Source organism: Argopecten irradians, chromosome 2 (assembly GCF_041381155.1).
Source record: "Argopecten irradians isolate NY chromosome 2, Ai_NY, whole genome shotgun sequence".
Taxonomy (NCBI): domain Eukaryota; kingdom Metazoa; phylum Mollusca; class Bivalvia; order Pectinida; family Pectinidae; genus Argopecten; species Argopecten irradians.
In genome coordinates, this window is record NC_091135.1 from 43,595,350 (window position 1) to 43,618,585 (window position 23,236).

Genomic DNA, 23,236 nt, shown 5'->3' on the forward strand with positions numbered 1-23,236 from the left:
TAATGACTCCAATTACTACTGATTACTTTAGTATGACGGCAGGCAAATCGTTTGGTGGTGTGTATGTCAGTGTTGTTACGGGTGACATCATAATTATATACAGATGGTTGGAGACCCTCTCTCTGTATATACTGCTGTGTCAAGGTTCCCTCTGAACACATGTTTAGTCGCATTTCAATCCAGGAAATTGCTCTGGTTGACCAAAGAATCTCCTAGAGAATCACAGTTATGTGTTTCTCTTTTGCCAAAATGTTTGAACAAACATCTGAAATAAGGCTGTTTACAGTTAGAAAGTATATTAAATCATTTACAAAATGCTCAAGAACTTGTATATGCGAACTTTCAAGCCTGATTCTATAGATATGATGTGAAAATTCATATTGTTTCAAAACATTTTATCAATGCGACTGCTTCTTTTGTGTAACAGTTGTCTCCCCTTTGTCCTACAGTCCTTATTCTGTGTAAGAGATGTCTCTCCCTCTGGGTAACAGTTGTCTCCCCTTTGTCCTACAGTCCTTATTCTGTGTGAGAGATATGTCTCTACGCTATTAAAAAGTTATCTCCCCTTTGTCCTACAGTCCTTATTCTGTGTTAGAGATATGTATCCATGCTGTTAAACAGTTGTCTCCCCTTTGTCCTACAGTCCTTATTCTGTGTGAGAGATATGTCTCCATGCTCTTAAACAGTTGTCTCCCCTTTGTCCTACAGTCCTTATTCTGTGTGAGAGATATGTCTCCATGCTCTTAAACAGTTGTCACCCCTTTGTCCTCCAGTCCTTATTCTGTATGAGAGATATGTATCCATGCTGTAAAACAGTTGTCTCCCCTTTGTCCTACAGTCCTTATTCTGTGTTAGAGATATGTATCCATGCTGTTAAACAGTTGTCTCCCCTTTGTCCTACAGTCCTTATTCTGTGTGAGAGATATGTCTCCACGCTATTAAAAAGTTATCTCCCCTTTATCCTACAGTCCTTATTCTGCGTTAGAGATATGTATCCATGCTGTTAAACAGTTGTCTCCCCTTTGTCCTACAGTCCTTATTCTGTGTGAGAGATATGTCTCCACGCTATTAAACAGTTGTCTCCCCTTTGTCCTACAGTCCTTATTCTTTGTGAGAGATTTGTCTCCACACTGTTAAACAGTTGTCTCCCCTTTATCCTACAGTCCTTATTAGCTCACCTGGTCCAAAGGACCGAGGTGAGCTTATGGGATACCGCAGCGTCCGGCGTCCGGCGTCCGTCGTCCGTCATCCATCAACAATCGACTTCTTCTCCATAACCGCTGGTCGGATTTCAACAAAATTTGACTGGTAGCATCCTTATGGGCTACTAACTAAAAATTGTACAAATTATGGGGCTGACCCCCCGGGGGCCTGAGGGGCGGGGCCAAAAGGGGTCAATTTGGCTATTTCCATATAAACAACTTCTTCTCTGAAACCAAGCATGGGATAGCACCCATAATGCAATGGTAGCATCCTTATAAGGTGGGGATTCAAAATTGTACAAATAATGGGGCTGACCCCCCGGGGGCCTGAGGGGCGGGGTCAAAAGGGGCCAGTTTGGCTATTTCCATATAAACGACTTCTTCTCTGCAACTAAGCATGGTATAGCACCCATTATGCAATGGTAGTATCCTTATAGGGTGGGGATTCCAAATTGACCAAATGATGGGGCTGACCCCACGGGGCCTGAGGGGCGGGGTCAAAAGGGGTCAATTTGGCTATTTCCATATAAATGACTTCTTCTCTGCAACTAAGCATGGTATAGCATCCATAATGCAATGGTAGCATCCTTATGGGCTACGGATTCCAAATTGAGCAAATGATAGGGCTGACCCCCGGGGACCTGAGGGGCGGGGTCAAAAGTGGTCAATTTCCATATAAATGACTTTTTCTCTGCTACTTAACATGGGATTGCGCTCATAATGCAATGGTTACATCCTTATAGGGTTTGGATTCAAAATTTTGCAAATGATGGGGCTGACCCCCAGGGGGCCTGAAGGGTGGGGTCAAAAGGGGTCAGTTTTTAGCTCGCCTCTTGAAGAGAGGGGGCTTATGGAATCACTTTGGCGTTGGCGTTGGAAATCAAAGGTTAAGTTTTGGTGCAAGTGATGTTATACTGTTATCTGCCATTTCTGCAATCATTTTGGATTATAATTGTTGCTATGGGTATACTATGGGCAATCATTTGAAGGAGCCAACTGCTGGATTTTGAGAATTTCAAGAGGCCGTATTGGCCGAAATAGCCCAGTTACGGTTTTTGTGCAAGTGTTGTAATACTGTTATCCATCACAACTGACATTGATTTCTGCGATCATTTTGGATTACAATTGTTTTTATGGGTGTGGACAATCATTTAAAGGAGCCAAATACTGAATTTTGAGAATTTCGAAAGGCGCAATGGGCCAAAATAGTCAGGTTAAGGTTTTGAGCAAGTGTTGTAATATTGTTATCTGTCACAAATGACATTGATTTCCACAATTATTTAGGATTATAATTGTTTTGGTGGATATGGGCAATCGTTTAATGAGGGAAAATGTTGGATTTTGATAATATCAAGGGGCCCAATGGACTGAAATAGCCAGGGAAAGATTTTGGTGCAAGTGTTGTAATACTGACCTTCATTCAAGGTCACTGGGGTCAAATATGCTTAAATCTTTAAATGACTTCTTGTGAATTACTAAGAGGCATAGAGACTTAATTGATATTGGACATGTGACATACTGGGATAAAGGGCTACAAGGGTTTGTTTAAATCAATGACTGACTTTCATTAAAGGTCACGGGGATCAAATAGGCTAAAATCTTCATCTTCTTTTCAGGGACCGAATGGCCCAGGCTGCTCATATTTGACTTGCGGCATGTCGGGATGAAGGACTACCAAATTTGTTCAAATGAATGACCTTGACTTTCATTCAAGGTCACTGGGATCAAATAGGCTAAAATCTTTAAATAACTTCTTGCAAATAACTAAAAGGCCTAGAGAATGGATATTGGACTTGTAATATGGTGAGGAATAAGGGATTTTCATCCATAGTCTAATCCAACATATATATCATATCCAGAACTTCTATTAAAAGAGTGCTTTTGTATTGCTTTAATTGTTTGCTACAACAGTGGACCCGCGATAATCGGGACGCCGGTAGTCCGGAAAACTCACAATCCGAACGGAAATGTCAGGGAACGGATTTCCGTAACGTTATTTATACTCACTAGTCCGGAAATTCGTATTCCAAATCCGGACCTCCATTTTGGGAACGGAATGTCATTTTCGTTAATAAATTCCCGCAATAATCCGGACAATTTGTTGTCGCCACGTGCAGAGAAAATCCAAGGTCAGCTACAGTCATGTGTACAATACACACAATCACTTGACACTGAGTGTGTTGTCATAACGACGGCTGCCAGATTATAGCCACGGGCGTTGTTTACCTGAACACCTTTCACACGGGTACATGCAGTCATGTAACGGTTCATTGGTTTTCTATAGGAGATCAAACTTCAGTGTTGTTATTGAGATACGCAATATATGTTTAGCCACACGCTTTTAAACATGCAGTTTGAGTTTGGGTACGGGTACGTATGCTGTAGATACCTTACTTGTTTCGCATGCAGAATATATCGCTATGAGTATCGGATACAACAAAGTGAGATAATACTCACAAAATTAATACGAATTTTAAATGTATGTGAATCTATTCGAATTCATCGCCTATGATATAAGATATAAAGGCTACGGCATATGCCATTTACACGTGTGTGACATTGTGCACGAAGTTAGACGTGAACGGGCACGTGGTTGTTACAAACGTCTGTAAGTCAGAAAGCAAAGACTTGTAGAAATGGTCATTAAAAACACACATTATACAAAATAACTATTATATGAGTTCATAAAATGTTTACAACTATTTGTTATCATAGTTTTTTTATGCCAAGAACGTAGATGATATTGATCCTTTGTTAGGCAATTTGCCGTACGATAGATCAAGAGTGGGATACGTAGCTATATGCATACATAGTACACAATTAACAATGGCTTTAGGTTTCGTATTTTGTAGGAGAAATACGTGTATTCAATATTTTTAACGTAATGGTATAAAAATACCTATAAATCATAACAAACAAAGTATTAATTATGATACACGTATATTACATAAAAGCCTATCATCGATTACAAGGTCAAGGGGAGTAACTCGTACGTGCCAATTTAATTGACTAAGAACACGGAATTCAGCAGTCCGGAAAACTCGTAATCCGGACAGTTTAGGCTGGGAACGAAGGTGTCCAGATTATCGAGGGTCCACTGTATTATATTCTTTGAGGTGTTGTATTGTGCTGATTGTCAGATGACTGTTAAGGCCAAAGTGCCTCTTGTTAAAGGTGGCCAGCTATTTTCTACAGTTGTCTCCCCTCTGTGGTATAGTTATCTCCCCTTGGTTTCTATAGGTGCCCAGCTATTTTCTACAGTTGTCTCCCCTCTGTGGTATTCTAATAGTTATCTCCCCTTGAATCCTGAGGTGCCTAGCTATTTTCTACAGTTGTCTCCCCTCTGTGGTATAGTTATCTCCCCTTGGTTTCTAAAGGTGCCCAGCTATTTTCTACAGGTGTCTCCCCTCTGTGGTATTCTAATAGTTATCTCCCCTTGAATCCTGAGGTGCCTAGCTATTTTCTACAGTTGTCTCCCCTCTGGGGTATAGCTATCTCCCCTTGGTTTCTAAAGGTGCCCAGCTATTTTCTACAGGTGTCTCCAATCTGTGGTATACTATAGTTATCTCCCCATGGTTTCTAAAGGTGCCCAGCTATTTTCTACAGTTGTCTCCCCTCTGGGGTATAGCTATCTCCCCTTAGTTGCTAAAGGTGCCCAGCTAATTTCTAGTTGTCTCCACTCTGTGGTATACTATAGTTATCTCCCCTTGGTTTCTCAAGGTGCCCAGCTATTTTCTATAGTTGTCTCCCCTCTGTGGTATACTATAGTTATCTCCCCTAGGTTTCTAAAGATGCCCAGCTATTTTCTACAATTGTCTCTCCTCTGTGGTATAGTTTTTCTCGCCTTGGTATCTAAAGGTGCCAAGCTATTTTCTACAATTGTCTCTCCTCTGTGGTATAGTTATCTCCCCTTTGTTTCTAAAGATTCCCAGCAATTTTCTACAGTTGTTTCCCCTCTGTAGTATAGTTTTCTCCCTTTGGTTTCTAAAGGTGCTGAGCTGTTTTTCTACAGTTGTCTCTCCTCTGTGGTATACTATAGTTATCTCCCTATGGTTTCTAAAGGTGCCCAGCTATTTTCTACAGTTGTCTCCCCTCTGGGGTATAGCTATCTCCCCTTGGTTTCTAAAGGTGCCCAGCTATTTTCTACAGGTGTCTCCACTCTGTGGTATACTATAGTTATCTCCCCATGGTTTCTAAAGGTGCCGAGCTATTTTCTACAGTTGTCTGCCCTCTGGGGTATACTATAGTTATCCCCCCATGGTTTCTAAAGGTGCCCAGCTATTTTCTACAATTGTCTCTCCTCTGTGGTATAGTTTTTCTCCCCATGGTTTCTAAAGGTGCCCAGCTATTTTCTACAGTTGTCTCCCCTCTGGGGAATAGCTATCTCCCCTTGGTTTCTAAAGGTGCCCAGCTATTTTCTACAGTTGTCTCCACTCTTGGGTATAGCTATCTCCCTTGGTTTCTAAAGGTGCCCAGCTATTTTTCCACAGTTGTCTCCCCTCTTGGGTATAGGTTTCTCCCCTTGAATTCTAAAGGTGCCAAGCTATTTTTCTACAGCTGTCTCACCTCTGTGGTATAGTTATCTCCCCTTGAATTCTAAAGGTGCCTAGCTATTTTCTACAGTTGTCTCCCCTCTGTGGTATAGTTATCTCCCCTTGAATTCTAAAGGTGTCTAGCTATTTTCTACAGCTGTCTCACCTCTGTGGTATAGTTATCTCCCCTTGAATTCTAAAGGTGCCTAGCTATTTTCTACAATTGTCTCCCCTCTGTGGTATAGTTATCTCCCCTTGAATTCTAAAGGTGCCTAGCTATTTTCTACAGTTGTCTCCCCTCTGTGGTATAGTTTTCTCCCCTTGGTTTCTTAAGGTGCCCAGCTATTTTCTTGAATTGTCTCTCCTCTGTCCTATAGTTGTTTCTTGTTGAAAATCCATTAAGATTAATTACCATACCCCTGATATCATTATAATCTATTGGTATAAGATCTTATTGTTAGTGTGTTTGAAATTTTAGTGATCAATCTTTTGACCATGAACTTGAGGTTTAGTACATTTGCTTCACACAAGCCTTTGTCCTTAACAAAAAAATTTGTTCATTATTAAATAACGATACCTGTTAATATTATGTGAAACGATTTTTGTTTTTACACATAAAAAAAACAATGAGGCAACACAACACATCTCCATTAATAGATGATGTTATAAATGTGTCATAGGACCTACATTATGTGATATCTGTACCATGTGACGTCTAGGACATCTGCTTCAGTTTTCTCTACAGCGTCACAGACTGGGACCATTGCATTAACATCAATTCAAGGTATTCTAGTTTGTCCTTTAGAATCTAAAATCAGAAGCAAGTGCAATTCTAAAACTGAAATAAATCAATAGAGTTAGGTAATACCTGTGAAGTATTGATTAATCAACATAATTAGGTCAGATTTAGCATAATTAGGTACAACAATAATATTGTTGTGACACAGTACCATCTGTCAGCTTGGAATGTTGGGAAATAATACTAAAAGATACTTACCTTCTTTACCCATATGACATGAAACTATCAGTTTTTTGATATCTTTGAATTATTGGCTAGAAAAAGAAAATAACGGAAGAAAAAGAAAATATTTTTAATGTGCTAAATTTTTACTGTTTCCTGTTACAAATATTTATTTAAGAAAAATGTATTTCACATTGAAATTTTACACTTTTTTTCACAAAGTTGAATTTTAGAATTAAAGGCTGTTGGTATTAAAAGATAGTTGATATGGCTAAAATGGGAAATTATGCCGACACATCTATATAAACATCAAAAATGTTGATTGGAGAGAAGAGTTTTTAGTGGTGATTTCTGTGTTTTATCAGTTACATCAAAAGTATGTGTGATAATTCAGGAGGTTAATAAAGGTATACTCTGCGGCTAGGCTGCTGCTTATGATAGGGGGCTGTTATCAGACGGCGGGACAGGTGTGGGGGCTGTAGGATCAGGTGTGGAGCAGATAGGGACACACACACATGGGCTCTATCACTGTGGTGATAAGGGAGACTATAATTATAGAGTCAGCTTCTGTTTTCATTCCGGTTCCCTCCCACTCCTGCTGTGGCTCTTACTGTTACTATCCTACTTGATCCCAAAACCTCATCTCTCGTTTATTTCTTCAAATTATTTATTCCTATCAATATTTCCTTTTGTGTCATGTTTCCATTTCTTTTCCCATTGGTGTTCTTCTACAGTCCTGTTAGCGATCTGATTCTTATGAAGTTTTCTGTCTCATTGACCAACTTTAAAATTACTAGACTGAATTCCGTCCTCATTTGCTTTTACATTTCCTTCCTCATCAATTATCCCTTTTCTTATATCGATAGGTCTTAATATTAACCAGTTTCCTCTGTCAGTATTTCCTTTTTCATCTCATGCCTCCTCATTATTTTATCTCACCTTTCATCATTTTTTCTTTCTCCATTTCTCTCCCCTTTCCATCCTATGTTTTCTTCTTTCTATCCAAATCTTCTCCACCTTACTATTTTATTTCCATCTTATACTTTCATTATTTCCCCTTTCCTTTAATAAATAACTCTTTTTCCAGTCTTATTCCTCTCATTCATCGTATCTTTTATTTTTTCATTCTTTTCTATATTCATACTCTCTTGCTTTCTATTATTTACTTCTCATTAACTCTCTCATTCATCTTTATTTTGTCTTCTTAACCTATTCCTCTTTTCTCATTCCTATCTTTTAATTACTCCTTTTATATTCTCCTCTTTATTCTACCGCTCTCTCATTCCTGTCTTTTCATTTACTTCTTATATATTCTCTATTCCCCAGTTCTCTCATTCCTGTCTTTTCATTTACTTCTTATATATTGTCTTTATTCCCCAGTTCTCTCATTCCTGTCTTTTCATTATACCCCGTCTGGACAACTTCTCTTACACTACTTTTCAATGAAACTTGGCAGTATTGTTTTGGACCATGTGTAGATGTGCATGAAAGTTTTGGTTGTCAAAATTTTGGTTTCCATGGTAACAAGGTTACTATACACAGGTTTCAAAATTTGTCCCAACAACTCCTTCTAAACTACTGGATTGATTTCAATGAAACTTGGCAGTAATGTTTAGGACCATGTGTAGACATGCATGCAGGTTTTTTTTTTTTTTTTTTTTTTTTTTAATTTAGTCCCAATGGTAACCAAGTCACTATACACAGGTTTCAAAATTATACACAGGTTTCAAAATTTGTCTGGACACTTCAGCTAAACTACTGGATGAAACTTGGCAATAATGTTGAGAACCATGTCAGAATGTGCATGCAGGTTTCCGTTTGTCGAAATTTTGGTTGCCATGGTAACCAGGTCACTATACACAGGTTTCAAAATTTGTCCCAACAATTCCACCTAAACAACTAGATCAATTATGTGGGGATGGGCATGCAGGTTTTTTAAGTCAAAAGTGTAGTTGCCATGGTAACCAGGTCAATATCCACAGGTTAATTTTTTTTTGACAACTTATAAATTTCCTGTGACCATGCTGTTTTTTCAAACTTGACACCTCTAATAAGAGGAAGAGGGAAGCGGGGTAGGGGTGGGGTGGGTGGTATTTGTCAGCCATTGGGTTACAGTTCAAGTTTACTCCTAATACATTTCTATCTTCTCATTTACTCCTTATACATTTTCTTCTTTATTTCCCCACCACCCTCACTCTGCCCATCTAAGCTCATCACCTAACAGCTGGCTCAGCTAGTTGTCATATGGAAAGGTGTACACACTCCAAGTTGAATCTGTTGAAGGGAAGCAGACCCCAGTTTCGTCTGTCTGTCTACAAATCCGCATTGGAGTGCATATGCTTTGGCTGTTTTTCCCATTCAGCCCAACTGGTGTATCTATCTCGGTATCAAACTCTGGCGCCAGTGATTCTTATATGCAGCTGGTGTTTCCATCATTGGCACTTGAGTGTAGGAACACCAGATGTCTAAGAGATAGCCGGCCTTTCCCTTGCTGCCCCCAAGGTTGTACACAAAACTTGTCCCTGTTTTTTCTCTCTTTCATTGAGTAATTTAATATGAATATTTGTGATTTTAGTGTAGGGTAAATAGTAGCTGTAACCTAGTGCTGTTCCCTGGCTGTATAGATATATAGAGCTGAAGAGAGATATAGATACAACAGGTGAATAGTCAGGTGTTCTCTGCTGGGTTTAACAGTCTCCTTCAGGTGTTGGAGCAGGACCTCTCAGCCTCCTCCAGGTGCAAAGGCTGCTCACTTCTGATACCAATCTTATGTAAGTCATCTAAATCATCAACCTTCATTAACTTTTTTTTTCCAAAATGCTCATTCACATTAATACCTGCAGGAATGTTGACGAAATTCAATTAGTATCTAGAATCTTCCGTAAAGGTGGGTCAATATTTGAAGGTTAAGGTTTCAAGGATACTACTTAGATGGGCTTTAACCACCTGATATGGCTTATGTAATATTGATCCTTTTTAAAAATGACAAAATTAAAATTTGGTCAACATATATAAAGTACCTGGAACCTATCCTTAACTAATTTTAAGATTGTATCTTTTTTTTTTTACTTTGAAAGGTAAATTTATAATCAAGACTATTTTACCTGTTCATATTTACAGTTTCATAGAAATTCCTTAAGAGTTATGCCCCTTTGATGGTTTTCATTATAAAAGGATGTGGAGGAGATAGTATATTTATCCTTCATTAAATGAGTTATATCTAATTTCTTTGTATTGTGACAACTCATTTTAGTATTGTATGACTTTAAAGTTATTGTCTTTATTAAACCTACCAGACAGTCAAATATATTTTTATTCCAAGACCTAATTTGTTATTGATTACAAAGTCATTCTTATAAATATGTGACTGAAACAACACATGTTTTATCCCCTAGATAGGATTTACCTCGTAATTCACAATGTCACTCCAGAGATAGGTGTAGTATGTTGTCATAAGTTACCTCACAGTTTGTCTCACAGTTTCAGGTATATACACTAAACAATTCTAGTGACAGGTGGCCTTTTAAGTTCTCCATCATCATCAGCAGCATCAGCACCAGCAGTCACATATATATACTGATTATTCGGGTGACGTACCACTCACCATAAACCTTACATCATCAATGTTTAATTACTTTTTTTAACCATTACTACCCAGTTTATTGCCAATGGTAATCAGATGCAAAAAAAATCTTTCTGGTATCAATTTTTTACCAATTATACTGCACTGTCTTGCGTTGTATTTTGGTTTGCTTATTGGTAATAATTGATCTTTTCAGGGGGGGGGGGGGGGGGGGGGGGCTATGTTTTGTTTTGGAAAATTGATGACAATAACTGAGTTGGAGTGTTTGTGTTATTGTGGTGGTGGCTACTGACCTGTGTTTGTCACAGCTGAACATCCCTCAATTAAACAGCTGGACGGGTATTGGAATCCACCACCTTACACACAGTACTTCAGGAACACAACTGCTGGGAGGTTTACAATTTTGGTGATTTGAAGACATCCAGACTGCCTTAGTTCCATTGCATTCTTTGCATCAGCATTGAAACGCTCTTTAAATTTATTCTTGTTTCTTCAGAGGCGTTTGATTCTGCGGTATTCATTTAAGCACATGATTTTGACAATTGGATTTAGAGGATATGAAAAAAGTTATTGGACACTGTTTGGAATAGTGTTAACTCAACAGCATTGCCTTTGACACCTGATACATGACAGAAGCTGTGGATTTCTAACTGTTTTAATTGTGATTAATAAGCAGATTTACAATGACTGACAAAAAGTTTTCTGTAACAAGTCTCTACGCATTAGGACATTGTGAAGGTTAATCACTATCATTACTTGTGAAATTCTTCTGTCGAGAAACAAGAGGATTACGGTTAATAATGTTGGGAACAAAGGAGGAAAAGACTTCTTTGGTGAAATTGATGAGCAGTCATCCTCATCGTTACCAAGGTGACACGAAAAGTAGGTACCAAAATCTAATGCTTTCTTGCATGCTCCAGTTGTTGGTGTCTACTGTTGTGCATGTTTTTAGTTGCTTCCCTATGTATTTTTGATTTTGCATGCATTGAAATCAGTAGTTCAAATACTTTAATTTCTCTATGATTTCTGAATTAATTATCAATTAGAATTTTTTCTTTTAGATAGGCCAATGAATTGTGTTCACAGAGCTTTTGCCCCTTCCTATGTCAAGGTTATTGACCTCTGATCTCTTGGGGTCAAGGTCATAAGTCAATTATTACCCCTCATAGTCAAGGTCAGAGCTTCTTATTTTGCCTTGCAGTCATATTCACAGCAATTTTATCTCTCCTTTAGGTCAAAATTACTGGCCTCTTTTTTCTTCTTCAGGTCAAGGTTACAAGCCTCCTATCTCTACTTATAGTCAAGTTCAAAGGCCTCTTTTCTCTGCTTTAGGTCAAGGTTGCATGCCTCTTATCTTTCCATGTGATCAAGGTCACTGACTTCATGAGGTGTACCATGATTGGCTATGGTTTTAGATTGAGTTATCATGAATGAAATATTTAAGAATACATTTTGTATATTGCCTTCCTTCATAATAAGGTAGCGCTAACTCCCACTGTGAGCAGGTATTAATTGTGACTTAAAGACAAAATAGAGCTACAAAATAGCTGGAATGAAATGTAAATATTTACTTATTTAGATGACTTAAAGTTTCTAAAGGTCAAAGAGCTTAGATATTTTCAGAAAAATTAGAAGATCCTATTTTTATATTTTGCTTTAATGCCAGTATAGTTCAAATATATTAGAATTAAACAGACCCATTTAATCTTTGTGAACATATTTTTGTGTTTCTTTTTATTTTACTATCACCTTAAATTGGAGACTTTCCATCTGTAAAAGGTATAGAATCATGCACCTTAAAATTGTCTAATAGACAGGAACATTTTCATCCTAAATCTAGATAGCCTTTCATATTTATAAGCTAATCTTTATGAACACATTGCCAACTCAAACAACAATGAAGATACCTATTTAAAGATGTTCAAATTCAAGGTTAAACTCAAGGTCTTTTTCCAGATTTCACGGAAGTGGCATTTTAAAGCACATATTGTATAACTTAAGTAGCTTTTAAACTGCAATCATAGCACTTCTACCTTACATCACCAACACATGTAGTCAACAACCTAATTTATACTACAGGTCGAAAGTTTATGCAATTTTAACTCTTAAACATTAAAAATGCATGCCTGCCATAATTTTACAAAAGGTAGATTTTTAAGTCTATACGTGAGAATGGAGTATAGACTATATACCTTGTACATTTAGCGAAAAAAAAAACCTTCTTATATGGACTTTTTTTTAGGTCACTTGACCATATAAACCAAACTTAACTTTTTGTGTAGACTAACAATGGAAAGATCTCAGACAAGTTCGAAAATCAGTTGGATTTAACTGTAATTTATGGAGTTATTGCCATTTGCACATATAATTATTAATGGACATTGTGAACACGGTAATTTGGTTAAATATGCACCGTGCTTAATGAACTTTGTATGTAAACTAGCATTGATAAAATCTTAGACGAGTTCGAAAATCGGCTTGATTGGATGGTTACTTTTGCCCTTTACAATAATAAATAATGAAGCTTGTGAACACCATAACTTGAGTAAATATGAACCGAGCTTAATGAAATTTGGTATGTAGACTAATATTAGAAATATCCGGGATGAGTTTGAAAAACAGCTTGATTCAACTATAATTTACGTAGTTATTGCCCTTTGCATTAATAATTATCAGTGGATCTTTTGAATACAATAACTTGAAGATGCTCCACGCTGACATATGATATTTTTTCTGGAAAAAAGTTTGAAAACTGGAGCAAATGACTTAGTATTCTTCTTCAGTTACAAAAAATACTTACTTTACACCATTACCACCATTGAAAAGTTTGAGCTTCTAATTTTATTTCAAGACAAAAATATCAAAAATATCTAATTGGATCCCGAAAAGATTCCATGGCACTATGTCCTATATGGAATGAAGTATTGATTGCTCATGCACAAAAAACAAAATGAATTATTTCATATTATTTTTTGTGTTAATTAGACATATATATACGCAATTATTGTTAAATTGATTAATATCGTTTAAGCTCTGTCAGCAATGGAGCATCTTTGAATAAATATGCAATCAGCTTCATGAAACTATGTATTTAGACTAAAATTGGAAAGATTTTGGAGACATTTGAAATTTGAGCTGATTAGATCATAACTTACAGAGTTATTGCCCTTTGCAATTATGATTATTGAATCTTGTGAACATAATAAATTGAGTAAATATGCACTGAGCTTAATGAGACTTTGCATATAGACTAACATTGGAATTATCTCATTCAATTTAAAAAAATCAGCTTGATTCGGCTGTAATTTACGGAGTTATTGCCCTTTACACTAACAATTATTATTGAACCTTGTGAGAGCAATAGCTTGGGTAAATATAATAACCGAGTTTAATGAAAGTTTGTGTGTAGACTAACAATGGAAAGGTTTCAAACAAGTTTGAAAATCAGCTTGCAATTAGCTTCATGAAATTTAGTGATTAGTCTAATATTGGGGAGATCTTGGACACGTTCGAAAATTGAGCTGATTAGATTGTATATTACGGGGTTATTGCCCATTGTAATTATAAAATTTATTGAATCTTAATAACTAAAGTAAATATGCACTGAGCTTAATAAAACTTTGCATATAGACTTCAATTAGAAATATTTCGAACAAGTTTGAAAATAAGCTTGATTCAACTCTAGCTTATTTACTGAGTTACTGCCCTTTGCAATAATAATTATTGAACCTTGTGAACATGGTAATGTGGGTAAATATGTAGAACTATTAGATGTATGTTCCTATTTCGTAAACAAAAGAATTGATTGGCTAGTAAATGACATAACTAATTTGTATCAATTATCAGGTGACAGTTAAGGCCCATGGGCCTCTTGTTTCAATATTAATAAAAGGGAAGTGTTATTTTTCAGATGTTTCAACATAAAACGAACTACTAGCCCTCCACACCTGGGTTTCTGGTTCGATTCTCATATAAGGCAGTTGCAAGGTACTGACCATAGTGGGTATTTTTTCTCTAGATACTCTTGCCTTCCTATTCTGAAAAACCTGGCACATCCTGAAATTACTCTGGCTGATGATATAACATAAAACAATCAAAATTGTGAAGTTTAATACTAATTAGGTGGTGGTTATAAGGAGGTACAATTGCAAAAAATCTTAATATCTGTTGCAAATCCCAAAGCTCAAAACTAAGTGTAATATTTTATGTCTTAGTAGTGTTATATTATATATAATGTAATTCTTCTACTAAATATTGTTGAAGTATAGTTGATAAATGTTGAAAATATTCTGTGTTATGGTAGTAAACCTTTGTTTATGATTCTTTGATCTCTAATTTATTTTAATTATTTCATAACTGCTTCATTGAAAACTGTTATAAGTTGAAATATGAAAAATTGTCGAAAGCTTTTCCTAATTGACAAGTAACAGACAATTGTACATTATTGAAGAAATAAGAAATGATAAGACTTAATGGTTCATGCGGAGAAGTTTGCATTAAGTCTCACTAGAATTTCAAACAACCAAGCATTTATTGACACTAGAAAAAAGCATTACAAAAATAAAGTCAATTTTCAGATATAAATGTAAAGAAAATTGTGTTGTCTGTATTAATTAGTGAACTTGGTTAAAACAACTCCAAATTAACAAGGACCTGGTTAAACAAGGTTCTACAGTGATAGAATTAATCAAAGTTATCACAATTGGTTTTATTCAATTAACGAAACGTTTCGGTCAGACAATAATTCCAACTGTTAAATGAATAACGAAGATTTGGTTTTCTCTGTAAGATACTGGGCCAGCCCTTTAAAAGGCTTAGTGCTGCTGAGAAGATGCGAGCTGAGCTATGACGATATAACGACTACTGTGGTTTTTTTCTGTGTACATGTTTTTTTCCTTAGCATAACTGGATAGTTGTATCACAAGAGAATATTGCATGGTCTCGAGTGGGATACTAAGCGATCTCCCTGATGAATAACAGACCATGTAGAAATATGCTGCATGTGTTAGCCATACTAGGGGGGTTAGCGGGCGTTTTTACTCAGTCCTTCTGGATGTGATGCACATGTTTCTTTCATTCCAACTGGCGCCAGTCTGTCGCTTGAAAATCTGCACAACCGTTTTTAACTCTGACCTCCGCCAAAACAAAAAATACAAACCAGATGAGTATTTGGTGGCATGGTAATGCCTTAAACATTATACCTGTGATGAGAGGCACATCTGTGTGCTGAGGCAGGGCTGTGTGGTTGTTATCATAGACAGGCAGAAAACAAGTGACTTCTATTGATACAAAACTACCATTATATATAAGGGTGGCAGGGTATAGGGGGTAATATAAGGTGACAGGATATGGAGGTGTATATAAGGGTGACTGGGTATAGGGGGTAATAAAGGTGACAGGATATGGAGGTGTATATAAGGGTGACAGGGTATAGGGGGTAATATAAGGTGAAGGTGGATGTATAAGGGTAGGGTATATGGAGGTGTATATAAGGTGACGGTATGGAGGTGTATATAAGGGTGACAGGGTATGGGAGGTGTATATAAAGGTGACAGGGATAGGAATGTATATTAAGGGTGACAGGGTATGGAGGTGTATATAAGGGTGACAGGGTATGGGAGGTGTATAATAAGGGTATATAAGGTGACAGGGTATGGAGGTGTATATAAGGGTGACAGGGTATGGGAGGTGTATATAAGTGACGTGAAGGTGATATAGGGAGGGTATATAAGGGTGACAGGGTATGGGAGTGTATGGAGGGGGTATATAAGGGTGACAGGGTATGGGAGGTGTATATAAGGTGTATATAAGGGTGACAGTATGGAGGTGTATATAAGGGTGACAGGGTATGGGAGGTGTATATAAGGGTGACAGGGTATGGGAGGTGTATATAAGGGTGACAGGGTATGGGAGGTGTATATAAGGTGACAGGGTATAGGAGGTGTATATAAGGGTGACAGGGTATAGGAGGTTGTATATAAGGGTGACAGGGTATAGGAGGTGTATATAAGGGTGACAGGGTATGGGAGGTGTATATAAGGGTGACAGGGTATGGGAGGTGTATATAAGGGTGACAGGGTATGGGAGGTGTATATAAGGTGACAGGTATAGGAGGTGTATATAAGGTGACAGGGTATAGGAGGTGTATATAAGGGTGACAGTGTATGGAGGTGTATATAAGGTGACAGGTATAGGAGGTGTTATAGGTGACAGTATGGAGGTGTATATAAGGGTGACAGGGTATGGGAGGTGTATATAAGGTGACAGGTATAGGAGGTGTATATAAGGGTGACAGGGTATAGGAGGTGTATATAAGGGTGACAGGGTATGGAGGTGTATATAAGGGTGACAGGGTATAGGAGGTGTATATAAGGTGACAGTGTATAGGAGGTGTATATAAGGTGACGGTATGGAGGTGTTATAGGTGACGTATGGAGGTGTATATAAGGGTGACAGTGTATAGGAGGTGTATATAAGGTGACAGTGTATAGGAGGTGTATATAAGGTGACAGGGTATAGGAGGTGTATATAAGGTGACAGGTGGAGGTGTATATAAGGTGACAGGGTTATGGAGGTGTAATGACAGTATATAGGAGTGTATATAAGGTGACAGGTATAGGAGGTGTATATAAGGTGACAGTGTATGGGAGGTGTATATAAGGGTGACAGGGTATGGGAGGTGTATATAAGGTGACAGGGTATAGGAGGTGTATATAAGGGTGACAGGGTATAGGAGGTGTATATAAGGGTGACAGTGTATAGGAGGTGTATATAAGGGTGACAGTGTATAGGAGGTGTATATAAGGGTGACAGGTGTATAGGAGGTGTATATAAGGTGACAGTGTATGGAGGTGTATATAAGGGTGACAGGTGTATAGGAGGTGTATATAAGGGTGACAGGGTATAGGAGGTGTATATAAGGGTGACAGGGTATAGGAGGTGTATATAAGGGTGACAGGGTATGGGAGGTGTATATAAGGTGACAGGGTATGGAGGTGTATATAAGGTGACGGTATGGATATAAGGTGACGGGTATGGAGGTGTATATAAGGTGACAGTGTATGGAGGTTATATAAGGTGACAGGTATAGGAGGTGTATATAAGGGTGACAGGTATGGAGGTGTATATAGTGACAGGGTATGGAGGTGTATATAAGGGTGACAGGGTATAGGAGGTGTATATAAGGTGACAGTGTATAGGAGGTGTATATAAGGTGACAGGTATGGAGGTGTATATAAGGGTGACAGTGTATAGGAGGTGTATATAAGGGTGACAGTGTATGGAGGTGTATATAAGGGTGAAGGTATGGGAGGTGTATATAAGGTGACAGGGATATGTATATAAGGTGAAGTGTATGAAGGAGGTGTATATAGACAGGTTAGAGGTGACAGGTATGGAGGTGTATATAAGGTGACAGTGTATGGAGGTGTATATAAGGGTGACAGGGTATAGTGAGGTGTATATAAGGGTGACAGTGTATGGGAGGTGTATATAAGGGTGACAGGGTATGGGAGGTGTATATAAGGGTGACAGGGTATAGGAGGTGTATATAAGGGTGACAGTGTATGGGAGGTGTATATAAGGTGACAGTGTATAGGAGGTGTATATAAGGGTGACAGTGTATAGGAGGTGTATATAAGGTGACAGTGTATGGGAGGTGTATATAAGGTGACATATGAGGGTATGACAGGTATGGAGTGTATATAACGTAGGAGGTGGTGACAGGGTAGGGAGGTGTATATAAGGGTGACAGGGTATAGGAGGTGTATATAAGGGTGACAGGGTATAGGAGGTGTATATAAGGGTGACAGTGTATGGGAGGTGTATATAAGGTGACAGGGTATAGGAGGTGTATATAAGGGTGACAGTGTATAGGAGGTGTATATAAGGGTGACAGTGTATGGGAGGTGTATATAAGGTGACAGGGTACGGGAGGTGTATATAAGGGTGACAGTGTATGTGAGGTGTATATAAGGGTGACAGTGTATGGGAGGTGTATATAAGGTGACAGTGTATAGGAGGTGTATAGTGACAGGATAGGAGGTGATAAGGTGACAGAGGAGTGTATATAAGGTGACAGTGTATAGGAGGTGTATATAGGTGACAGTGTATGTGAGGTGTATATAAGGGTGACAGTGTATGTGAGTTGTATATAAGGTGACAGGGTACGGGAGGTGTATTTAAGGATGACAGTGTTTGGGAGGTCTATATTACGTAGTTCTATTAGAGCTAGGGTCAGTTAAGGACATGTCAGATTGAGATGGTACAGAAAAGTCAAAGTATCTGGAGAAGAACCACTGACCAGCAATCAGAACCTGGCAACTGCTCCAAACTGGTTCAAACTCACGACCAAATATTTTTTGAATAGCAATAGCTGCTAATTGAAAACAAAAAATAGACTAGATATGGGAAGTGAAGGTTTCACTATTTCAAATTTACTTTCAATTTCAGAAATACATCATGATGTTATATTGCCAGAGGTTTCAGAAAACAGCATATTTCATTGTTTTTGCTTGCATGTGATTTGTAACATTCAGTACATAGTTCTTTCATGCCATGAGACATTGGGGATTACTTGGTGTAAATGTCTGGTAGATTTAGCTAAGCACTTTTATACCAGATTTCGCAGAGAAAATTGCATGATGTTTTCCAATAAGGACTGGAGAACTGTGCCTGGTGTATGTGATGTAATAGTTGTCCTGTTTTGGCATGACTCTGGTCCAGATGTTCGTACCTAGAACTGTACATGTGGCACATATCACAAAATGATTGCTATTGTCGTTTATTTATTTAAATGTATCAAGCATATGTTGATAGTATTTAACCAAACAGGAACTGTTCATAAATTGCTGGAATATACTCACATTTTGTGAATTAAGATTCCGACCCACGCCTTACCGCTGTGGTGGAAGGTTTGGTAAGACTAGGTGTATGGGAAATCTCCTAGATTACAACATGTCCAACTTTGGTTACGTAATATTTTTCGTTGAATAGTAGGGCCCCACATCAGAAACAAAAAAGTTACAAGCTCTTGACTAAAATGACCTTTTAAGTGTTTAAAATTTTTGAATGGTCTAATTTCACTTAAAACTGGTATACAATTCTTTTTGAGAACATTTAATGTCATCAATCTTTCAAAGAGTCTGAAAATATCTATGCTATCGACCAAATCATAGGTCTGATGATGATGAGCTATCCAAATCGCCCTCTGTCAATCAGTTAACAATTCTTGTTACCTCTATTTCTCTTTCAATCAGTTAACAATTCTTGTTATCGCTATTTCTCATAAAGTACTGAAGGAATCTTTCTCAAATTTCATTTCTAGGTTCCCCTAGGGTCCTAGTTGTGCAAAATGCATTTTTGGACCGATCAGTGAACAAACAAGATGGCCGACAGGCTGTCATCAAGGTTTTTTAAATCGCCCGTGACGATAGTTTGCAAATCGAAACTTAGGTGTTAGTTTTCCAGCGGCGCAGAGGCAGGGTTGTAGTCAACATTTCACTTTAAAGTTTTACTTTTGGCTCTGTTTCTCAAAAACTATAAATCCAATCCTAAACAAACTTTAAACATAGCTAAAGGACATCATTTTTGTGCTGCCTGCAACGCAAGGGCAACACTTAAATATCACTATGTCGGCATCAGTGTCAGCATCCTGTAAACATTTTCCCTGTGATAACTTAAGTATTTATTGTCCGATTTCAATCAAAATATTGCTTTGTATCAATGAGATCTCAAATGGCTTCGATATTGGTCAAAATCCGTCAATGTTTACTAGATTTAAGGGACTTTAAAATCGTCAAAACAGAAAAATCCATGGTTTCCGCTTGATTACTTTAGTATATTTTGTCCGATTTCAACCAAATTTAGTATATTGCTTTTTATCAATGAGATCTTAGATGGGATCGATACTGGTCAAAATCTGTCAATATTTGCAAGAGTTACGGGACTTTAAAATCGTTAACACATGGTTTCCGTTCGATAACTTTAGTATTTATTGTCCGATTTCAACCAAATTTGGTATATTGCTTTATATCAATGAGATCATAAATGGGTTTGATACTGGTCAAAATCCATCAATATTTGCAAGAGTTACGGGACTTGATAACTTCACCTAATTATTAACAATATTTTCAACTGTAAATAACTTTTGCGATTCTGTGTAGGCAACACATCCACTTCCGTGGAATTCTTGTTACCTCAACACACCTAATTATTGCAGGATTCAGTTCAGGGTGTGGGACTCAAAGGCTGTGAAACTTAGTGATGCTAAACTATACTTAACTCTTTTTCTCAAAAAGTATAGGTACTGTAATCCTAAACAATCTTGAAATGTGGCTAAAGGCCATCAATATCACCTCAACACACCTATGATCATTAAAGTTTGTTATTGCTAATTCTCAGAAAGTACTAAAGCGGTCTGTCTTAAATTTTATATGTATAGGTTACCCTAGGAGCCTAATTGTGCATACTGCATTTTGAGACCGATTGGTCAACAAGATGGCTGAGATGCCGCCATCTTGGATTTTCATAATTGGAGTTTGTTACTGCTATATATCTTAGAGAGTACTGGAGGGATCTTTCTCAAATTTCTTATGTTGTATGTAGTCAAATTTTGAAAAGCAGAGAAAAGATCCCTGTCCATTGTCAGATGGAGATCATTCTTTGGTGGGCGCCAAGATCCATCCCTCATGATGAGGTTCTTAAAGATATTAATAGAAGTTTTGCATTTTAAATAGGTAGAGTTGATGGATTAATGTGCTATAAATTAATGTACCTATTTCATCATTCATATTTAATACTTTAAGAATATAATCAAATATATGAGTGAAAGGACGTGACAGACTTACTGAATGATATGTATAATATATAATTATAGGTGATTTACTGATTACTATACAAATTGATAGAAAATGTGTAACATGTACACTAAAATTACAGTGCAACAATTCTTAATGGACATTCTAGGATTCTTATTTTAGTGCATTTCAAAATTTTGTTCTATTTTTATTCTGTAGTAATTTGTCTTTGTGTGAAATTGCTACCAGCATCAAAATCTACAAAATATTACACTATTGCCAAAGTATGTTTGATCACAGTACTATACTACTTTTCTTATGGCCTGTACCTGGTATATTGGCCAAGGATTGGAATTTTTTGTACTTCTTTGAGCAGCCCTAATGATATCCAGCTGTGTGGTATGGTATTGTTCAGTATGCAAATGAAAACTATACAGGAAAACAAATCAGAACACATGTTGAGTGTATAGTAAACGGATTTTCCCTATGGAATACAGGGGTAATAAGTCTGTCTGTAATACAGTAATATACCTACGCTTTATAGCGAGGGCGACCGACAGGTAAACACCAGGTAACAATTTGGCTATTAGTAGCATATTACTTATGGTATGTCCACAAACCTGGTATCACTTTTGTAATTGTGATCAGGTGTGTTGTAAGATTTCCTGGAGCACGGCCACCACATCATAATTATAGGCCTATATGTATTTTGGTGTGTACATGTGGGCACCACATGTGGCGACTAATTCGGCCAGCCTGCGGGCCTACTGCGTAACAAGTACCACAAATCATTTCCATGGCTATATATCTATTTGTTATTGCACACAGAAGTGCTGTTATTTATTGTTCGTTCACCGTGCCATTGTTTTAGTTCATCTTACACATATTATACGGTATGCAGTGCATGTGGTCCATCCAATATACATCCTGAATGTCCAGTATAAGTTCTCAAACTGATTCACACTGAAGCAACTTATTCTGCTTGAACTAAATTTAATTAAGCATTATATATGGGTATAAAATAGATCACAGGCGGAACAGTATCGTTTAGCTTCAATTGACCAATTTCCAAAAGTCAAGTTAAGATATTAGATCCTATAAAATGAAATAATTTGTAAATTAGCAGGACATTAAAAAGACCATTCTACCTTAGCATATCCTATAGATCACGTCTGTTACTTTAACTTGAACATTTTAATGAAATTGTTATGTTTTTAGGTGTTTGTCAAAATCTAAGTAAATCATTACAGCCTCTAAATAAAATTTATCAAACTTATATCCCTTAAACTTTTAACCTTCTAGGGCTTGTGGAATTATGAACCATTTTCTTATTGGTTTATATGAGAACTAAACCTCACCATGGTTACTACTTCAAATTCGAACTTTCTTGCTTATCCTACCTTTGTGACTTGAAGAATTAAGGTGAATTACCTTACTGTGACATAGAGACTTAAGGGTGTATGCTACCTTACTGTAGCATACAGTTTGTTTGTTTGTTTGATTAATTTACGTCCTATTAACAGCCATGATCATGTAAGGACTGCCTCCCATGTATGCGGTGTGTTGTGTGTATGTTGTGCGAGGTGCATGTTTTGGGAGACTTTGGTATATTACTATGCTGTCACTATTGCTGTGTATTTTTAGGTCATCTGACCCGAAGGGTCAGGATGACCTATAGTCATCATGTTTCGTCCGTCGTCGTCCGCCGTCCGCCGTGCGCCGTGCGTTAACTTTTCACAATTTGAACTTCTTCTCAAGTTCTACCAGTGCGATTTGGCTGAAACTTGCATGAAATGATCCTGACATGGTCCTGACAAAGTGTTGTTATTTTTCGGGTCGATCCGAAATCCAAGATGGCCGCCACAGCCGCCATCTTGAAAACACATTTTGAACTTCTTCTCAAGTTCTACCAGTGCGATTTGACTGAAACTTGCATGAAATGATCCTGACATGGTCCCGAAAAAGTGTTGTTATTTTTCGGGTCGATCCGAAATCCAAGATGGCCGCCACAGCCGCCATCTTGAAAACACATTTTGAACTTCTTCTCAAGTTCTACCAGTGCGATTTGACTGAAACTTGCATGAAATGATCCTGACATGGTCCTGACAAAGTGTTGTTATTTTTCGGGTCGATCCGAAATCCAAGATGGCCGCCACAGCCGC

General features: G+C 37.5%; 1 protein-coding gene across 3 annotated transcripts in view; it reads left to right on the forward strand.

The window, feature by feature from the left end:
• LOC138315611 (protein CBFA2T1-like) overlaps window positions 1-23,236 on the forward strand; it is a 129,617-nt gene that overhangs the window by 46,287 nt on the left and 60,094 nt on the right. Inside the window, exon 1 of one of the 3 annotated variants that reach the window (XM_069256753.1) lies at window positions 10,564-11,160. The exons of the other annotated variants lie outside the window; for them this stretch is intronic. Within the exon in view, the coding sequence (XP_069112854.1) occupies window positions 11,079-11,160 (82 nt within the window). The 5' untranslated portion in view covers window positions 10,564-11,078. Of the gene's footprint in view, window positions 1-10,563; window positions 11,161-23,236 lie in introns of those variants that run through there. 3 annotated transcript variants of the gene reach the window in all.